The 7,679-nt window shown below is 47.9% G+C and overlaps 1 protein-coding gene across 1 annotated transcript in view; it reads left to right on the top strand.

The window, feature by feature from the left end:
• Positions 1 to 7,679, top strand: part of CRTC1 (CREB regulated transcription coactivator 1) — a gene marked incomplete at both ends in the record, with an annotated part of 21,805 nt that extends 14,126 nt beyond the window's left edge. The window contains 4 exons of the mRNA XM_009870174.1: positions 479 to 580; positions 5,642 to 5,728; positions 6,587 to 6,767; positions 7,504 to 7,679. Coding sequence (XP_009868476.1) covers positions 479 to 580; positions 5,642 to 5,728; positions 6,587 to 6,767; positions 7,504 to 7,679 — 546 coding nt within the window. The remainder of the gene's footprint in view (positions 1 to 478; positions 581 to 5,641; positions 5,729 to 6,586; positions 6,768 to 7,503) is intronic.

The raw sequence follows: 7,679 nt of genomic DNA, 5'->3' as shown, positions 1-7,679 counted from the left end.
GTAACACCCCGGAGCTGTTCAGCACTCGGCGGGGTAACGCGAGAAGGATTTCCACTCTTAACGCAGGTTAAGAGTGCGTGGGTATGGCAGGTGAAGAATAACTCACATTACTTTCGAGTTATTCCCAGCTTTCGAGACTTCCTTTCCCTAAATCACTAGCTGGCCAGGTTTTATTTATTTATTGATTTTTAACCGAGCGTAACTGAGAACAGGGTGAAAATATTTAGGCAGTTTGGCTCGTGCAGCAGCACTGCCCCGCTTTCAGCCCTTCGGTCAGTCAGACGAGACCGTGCCGTGCCCACACCTTAACTCTCTCCTTTTTGCGGCATCGTTCGCAGTGACCATGTCTTTGTACGTAGCCAAGAATTGCTGAAGAGGATGGTTTCTCCCAGCTTCCTCGAGCTGTAACACGCCAGAAGTGTATAATTTTCCAGCCTTCCATCAATCCCATGGTCTTTAATTCTGTGTTGTTCTGTAGGCTTCACTCCAGCAGTACCGCAGTAATGCTGGATCCCCAGCCAACCAGTCTCCCACCTCTCCTGTCTCCAATCAAGGCTTCTCTCCTGGCAGCTCCCCTCAAGTAAGGGACTCTGTGCTTCCACAGGCCTTGCTTCTCGTGTGTGTTTTCAGTTGAGTCTCTCCATTACTGACCCATAGTCGTCTCACTGTAACTGTCTGTGCCTCATGCATTACCGGTGTCTCATCTCGTTCGCAGTTCCATTCAGTTCCAGAGTTTTTCAATAGCTGGTGAATTGCCTTTTTATTGAGCAAAGCTCCTATGTGAACCCTGTTAAAGCTCGGGGGTTTCCCTGGGCGTCCCGCGGATGGAACCTCTGGGTAGGCCCCTCGAAATCAGCACTTTCGGGTAGGAGCTGAGGGGTAAGGTTGGGAGGGCAGGAGAGAGGAAGGGAAACCTAAGTGCCTCCCGCACCGGGGTAGCTCCTGTGGCACTAAATATGCTTTGTGTGACCAAATGCATTTGGACCAGGACCCTTTTTTTCCATGGGAACGTACACTTTGGAAGAAAACACTGGCAAAAATGCTCTTAAAATTAGCAGCTCTATCTTGTGGCTTGCAAGCCGTGGGTTAAGTGAACACGCTTTCCTGCATGCTGGCTGGTTTTCCTTCCCGTGTGCGTGTACACACTCCTGCGTCCGCATGTCCTGGGCTGCGTGCAAACCTCGGAAAGGGCCTTTTGATCTACCAGCAGCCGGACGGTTAAACTCAAGCCACTCTTTGGGAGTGCCTGGAAGTGAGTGCCTCCTCCATCCAGAAGAAGTCTGGTGCTGCTCAGAGAGCTCTGAATGGCTGCTCCTTTTCCGAAATCCCACCTGTAGAAACAAGGTGCAGGAAATTCTTCCAGAGCATCACGACAGAGCCTGAAAATACATTTTCTGTTTCATGGTTTAACGTTTAAGGCTGTAAGGAGGATCGTATCTAAGTAAGTGCTGTCCCTTCGTGGTTCCAAACAGAAGCTGCGTCTCTCCTTGCCATTAGCCAGAGACAGGTCACTGGTAAGCTCAGCAACAGATCTGAGTGTCAGGACTGTCTGGATTTTCTTAACCCTTGCTTAACTGCTTCTTAACTTCTCCCTCTTCTGCCTGCTCCTGCCAGTTCTGCTGCCTTCTGTGTGTGCCTCAAAGAAAACAAACTGACCCCTCTAGGCTGTCACGTAGAGCAAAGCTGTTGCCAGTCTCGCTGCGCATTCTCAGGTCCGGTTCTCTTAAGTTTGAAGTTTGGGTTGATTTTCTTTTCCCCTTGACTTCTCAGTAACTCTTTCCTGGTTTTGTCCACAGACTTGTTGCCACTGTCCAGTCCAAAGTACCGGAGTGCAGCAAGCACTCCCTCAGACCATAATTTTTCCCGTTTTATGCCATAAACTCTTGCTTAGGTTTGGCTGTTTTCAAGTGGGACACCATAACTCGGCGCGAAAAGAAGCAGGTTTATTGAGACTGCTTCCTTCAGCACTGGCCTCTTGCACATACCCACACAATTCTTTAGTTTTGCTAAATGAAAAAAGAGACGGCTTTCCTGCCTCTGTCAATCAACCAAACGCTCACAGCGGCGAGCGATCTGTCTGTGGCAGTGGAACTCTCGAGAAGAGGAGCAATGGGGGAAGAAAAAGCAGCTCAGAATCAAAATCTGGGTTGGTTGTGACGATGGGGGCAGCTCCCAAAGCGCAGGACCCGTTAGACTGTAGAGTAATCTGCCGAGAGTAAAGCAGATCGATTCCAACGGCAGAACGTGCCCGTCGGGGAACAGTCTGGCACTGGCTGACGAGAGCGGAGTGAAGTAGGTGTGACCGGGTGGGCGTCCTCCTCTCCCTCCTGTTTCTCCGATTAATTTTAGGTTCAGTCCTTCTGCAGCGTATCAGCGCGATGAGTGACGAGCGCTAAAAATAGAAATCTGCGCTTCGATTTTGATCGCCTACGGTTCATTCCCCAGGAGTTATTTTCTCCTCTTTCCGCACCTCCGAATCTGTTTGCTCTCGTGTTTGAGACGGGCGTTTGTTACAGGGAGGTCTCCCCTCTTCAAACACGGATTGAAAAGCTCTGCTCGTGGTTCCCAGCTTTGTGTTTGCATGGCTTTTCATTGACAGTGCCTCGTTTGTTACAACTTCGCTTTTCTCCCCTAACACCTGGCAGGCTGTTCCAATTAGATAGAAATCTGCTTCTTTTTTTTTTTAGTAGAATGGCTGTATGCTGGATAATATGGTATGTATTTTTAGATTAATAATTCAAGCCAGGGGTTTTGTGGTTTGGGTTGTGTTTTTTTAGTTGGTTTTTTTTTTTTTTTTTCTTTCCTTGCAGTCACCACATCATTAACCCAAGAAGATGTACTGTTGACAAAACAGACCTCATCTAGTGTTTCTGGAAGAGATGGTGTTAGCAAGATGTTTTTCACAGAATTGTCGATAAATTATTCTAGGACTCTGAACTGTTGAAGTAATGACATTCCCAGTTGATTTCCTTTGGGAGTTTCAGTGCTTACAGATGTAATAACTGCTATACTTGAGAGCTGAGGAATAAATATGGGCTTGTGTGTTTTGGTAGGAGTTATTAACCTAGACTTGCACAAAGAGATTTTGGTCTCTTGTTTATTATTTTTCACGTTGCCCAAACTTTTTAGAGCAAGAACAGCGCTTAGCGGAATGCGAAGATTTTAAGTTTTGCCCTACTTCTGAAAAGCTCCTGTAAAAATGAAAAGTTTAAGGGGAAAAAAAAAAACACCCAACCTTGATCCTTTTTGGAGCTCTCGAGTGACGGTTGTATTTCTAGTGCTGGTCCAGACTGGCTTCACGTCGAGTGTGTGACATCCCAAAGTGCCAGTTTTTCATCAGAAATGGTTATAAACCATCACGCGGTTCTGAAGCTCTGCCGCTGAAGATGAGAACGATTTTCCCATGGTAGAGTTAAGCGTGAGTGGTCCTGATCTGCTCGCTTGAGTTTGCTCTGGCTCTGACTCCACTCATGATATTTTTTGTAGAAGAAAGCGGCAACACGTGTAGCGGGTTAAATAACCTGGAGTTTGAGTAGTTGAGCCAAGTGAGACTGGGCAGCAAGTGTCAGTGGTTTAAAGTGTGTCATGGTTTGGTTTTTTTAAGCAGTGCTTTGCTTTTCTCTCATCAGGTGTAGCGGGGCTCTTGCTTGTTTGATAACGGCCTCGGAGCCTGGTCTCATGTGAGGAATAGAGCAGGACCAGTTGATAAGTTGGAAGACCGGTTCCAATTTTAACCAAGTTCCGTTTTTACCTGCTCCTAAGGAGGTTGTTAAGCCACAAAGATGTTGTTACTGGTCTCTGATCATTGCTGTGACAGATCCTAAGTGCCTGGGAAGGTGAATCAAAACCTTATTTTTGTCTCTAATACCCTATTCTTGGCTCAGGCTCTATTTAACCAGTCTTAAGGATGAGCTGCTTTGTTCAGTCGAGCCGTTTCTTACTGAGAAGTTCCCGTGTGGTGTCCTCCGACAGCGCTTTGGAGGCAAGTGGCTGCTGACTCTGCCGGCGCCGGATTTCACGTTGTGGCACCACGGAGGGCTCGTGTTCCCGGCACTGGGACGTTGCCCGGCGGGTACCGCTGTCCCGCAGCGCCTTTCTCTCTCCTCTGAGCGCGTTCCTGACCCTTCCTGTGCCCTCGCGTGCAGCCGGCGGGAAGCGCTTCGTGGTGGCTCTTGCAGCAGTTTGTGGATCCGATGGGATCCGCTCGGCGAGGACGAGCAGCGCGGGTGGCGCTTTGAGCCACCGTCCTTCCCCGTGGAGTCTCGTTCTCGGGCTGTGAAGAACAAGAGAGTGGAGAATTGTGGCTGGAGGTGGGAAGGTTTTTGCTTGCTTTGAAGAGCCTGGTGTTGCTTCTTTCCTGATACTCCCCTCTCCTGGAGGCTGTGGGCAATTCAGATATTTTTATTATTTTTTTCTACAAGACTTCCATTCTTTCCCCTGCATGCAACCTGCAAGTAAGCTGACGTAGGAGGGAGAAAGCTGAAAATGTGATGTTGGCTGTCATTTTTTTTTATGTTCACCGTTGTGGACATCATCTGGTGGGGTTTTTTGAGTATCTTTAACCTTTGGCTGCGTTCAGTGCTTTCAACTGCAGTGCCTGGTGTAACTGTTCTGATGTTTCCTAGGCTGGCGTTTAATTTCATGTGCTGCTTAGGTTTTGAAGGAGAATATTTGTAGCCTTTCTGTTTTAACATGTAGATAAGCCAGCTGGAAAATGCAGTGTGAGGGTTTTTTCCAAGATTGATACAGTTCTCCGTGCAAATTGGCTTTTGCAGACCCCACCTTTTACAGATGCTCTCTGTCCATAGGTGGGTGGGCTCAGCTGGAGTATCAGACTTCGTGGTGGTTTAAATAAACGATCTCTCTGTGATTTCTTCTTCCTGACAGTTCTTGAGGACGGTGCTGAATAGTGTTAAAACACTGACCTCAAATTCTTGGTCACCTTTAGAATAATTGCTGCGTGACAGAAGAATAAATGACAAATACTTGTCGTGTTGGAGGGGCCAGTACAGTTAGTGAGGTTGAGCATTTCCTCGCCTTTGAAGTGCTTTATTGGGCTTTCCTCATTAACTTTTCTGACCTGCAGCTTGAAGACAAATGACTTCAGAACGTCGGGTTTCGTTTTGGCCCCTTGCTGTCTCGGCAGACAGGAGGGTGCAGGCAGCGAGCCCCCGCCTGCCGCTGGCCGGCAGCTTGGCCTTGCCTTTTGTTTCAACGTGCGCTTTTACTTCCGTGGAGGGTTTGTCTCGTACTCCTCAAGAAAAAAACACCCCAACCCTATTAAAAAAGCCAAAATTGCAGTAATTTTTTTTTTTCTTTCTCGTGTTACCTGGCGCACTCGTCTGTTGTCATAAATCAGAAGTTTCACGTGTTGTGTGTCCTCCGTGAGGCAGTTTGTTCGCTTGCCCGTGTTTTTGTGCCGAGCGCGAGGCAGGGCGCAGCGGCAGGGGGCGCGGGCTGGAGGGGGGCGCGAGGGAGACGCTTGTTTTCCCCGTGCGCTGGCGGGCAGCGGTTGTTAACGATCAAGGGCACTGCTAAGGAACGCGGAGGAGAACCGGTCGGAAGGCTGGAGCCGCTCACACGCCGTGGGTACGTCTGTTTGTGAGATTTTTGCACCATAAAGACTCTGTTTTGTTTTCAGCATTCTTCCATTCTGGGGAGTGTATTTGGTGACTCCTATTATGATCAGCAGATGACAGCTAGGCAGGCTAATGCCCTATCCCATCAGGTGAGCAAATTCATCTCGGATTTTCAGCTATGTTTCGGCCACTTTCAGCTTAAAATAAATATAGATCAACTTCTGATTATTTTATGTGAGATCATACCCTGTCCATATCGTTTTCCTTCTGTTATTTTTCGTTTGAAATACTCAGAGGTTTTCTTCTGTTTTTATGTTCGTTTGGTTTGCTTTTTCCCCCTTTTCCTTCCCGTTCATCCTTCTGAGCCATCGTAGCAGATGTTTTTAAAGGTGTTCTGCCAAGTTTATTGAATTAAAAATAATGAAAATAGATTTAAAAAAGAAACCAAAACAACAAAAAAACCAAAATGAAATAAAACTTTTTTTTGGCTGTAGTTGCATTTGGGAAGGATTCCCTTGTAGGTGGTAGGAGTATGAACTCCTCAATTTGGCCAAGAGCTCGTGCACGGCACCAAACCCAGCGAGCAGACCCTCGCGGCCGTGAGTTTGGCCAACCCAGTGCTTTGATTCGTTCCAGTGAGAAACACGTTCTGGTAGCGGGGAAGAAGGGAGGTGGCTTCGGAGAGGCAGATACCTGAGTTAGTAGCCACGGATCACAGGGGTTCTTTACTTTGTTTTAAAGCTACCTTTTCTTTCGTTCTTACTGTCGCCAACAATTTTCTTTTTTGCATCCACCCTCTCCTCATTCCCCTGCACTCTGAATTTGGCAGTAAACTATTCTGGAAAGTTAAGTGAAAATAGACCACGTTTTGATCAACGAAACCTAAAGATGAATTTGTTTGCCTGTCTCTTTCAACGTCACTTCCCGTACTCGAGCTTTGTAAGTTGTTTTTGCTCTTTGTTTCCTGATGGTTAGAAGTAATTGTTCCTTTGTGCCTTGGTCTTCAGCTTGAACAGTTTAACATGATAGAAAACGCCATTAGTTCCAACAGCCTGTACAGCCCCTGTTCCACCCTAAACTACTCCCAGGCAGCTATGATGGGACTCACCGGCAGTCACGGCAGCTTGCAGGACTCGCAGCAGCTGAATTACTCCAGCCATGGAAACATCCCCAACATCATTCTTACAGGTAAGAAAATCGGACTTAACCAACGGCCAAAACTGTCCCGGCTTCGGCGTTTCCCTTTGTTGTGCAGTTTGAGCCAGGAGAGAGTAGAGTTGCCTTTGAAGGTTTTGTCTCCCCTTGTGTAAGCGTTGATGTTGCCAGTCTCGGCGTGTTTCCCGAGTGCCGGGGAGCTCAGTGGCTCCCGTTGGATCCCAGCAAACAGGTAGAGCTGCAGTGGCAGCACTAATGGACTGAGAGACTTGCGTTTTGCCTCTGAACTGGCCGGATCCTCCACTGCAGCGAGGGGGAAGCTGCGAAAGCCCAAACTTCTTCCTCTGTGGGAGCTTGCCAACAAAGGGTTGTGTAGTGTCACATATGGTAGCGAATCTGGTCACAGTTGGGCGTGTGGAAACAATTTCTGCCCAGGCCACTGAGAAAACCGTAGTTCAGCCAAGGACTCTTGCTGATTAGAATCACGTAAATTGAGGTTATTCTCTCCTAAGGGAGAGAAAAAAGAGACTCGAGTGACGCCACTTTGTGGCCCTCAGCTAGGCAGACGTGAGCTTTGCTTTGTGCGAGGTCGTCACGAGGGGCGTGAGGTGCTCTGACAAGTCTGTAATTCATCCAGCTCCACCACGTTTCTCATTCTCAGTTCAGTAAATTATTCCAGAATTTCTGCAAGCCTGTTTGTGACTCCCCTACCGGGCGAACGTGCATTTGCTAAGTCCTATCCAGACCTTTCTCTTCCTCTCCCCTGCAGTGACAGGAGAATCTCCTCCCAGCTTATCAAAAGAACTGACCAGCTCTTTGGCGGGAGTGGGAGACGTCAGCTTTGACACGGATTCCCAGTTCCCTCTGGATGAACTCAAAATTGACCCTTTAACCTTGGATGGACTGCACATGCTCAACGACCCAGACATGGTCCTCACCGACCCC

This window comes from Apaloderma vittatum, unplaced genomic scaffold (assembly GCF_000703405.1).
Source record: "Apaloderma vittatum isolate BGI_N311 unplaced genomic scaffold, ASM70340v1 scaffold32385, whole genome shotgun sequence".
Taxonomy (NCBI): Eukaryota; Metazoa; Chordata; class Aves; order Trogoniformes; family Trogonidae; genus Apaloderma; species Apaloderma vittatum.
The sequence above is the reverse complement of the archived record's forward strand: the minus strand, read 5'-3'. Positions and strand labels throughout refer to the sequence as shown.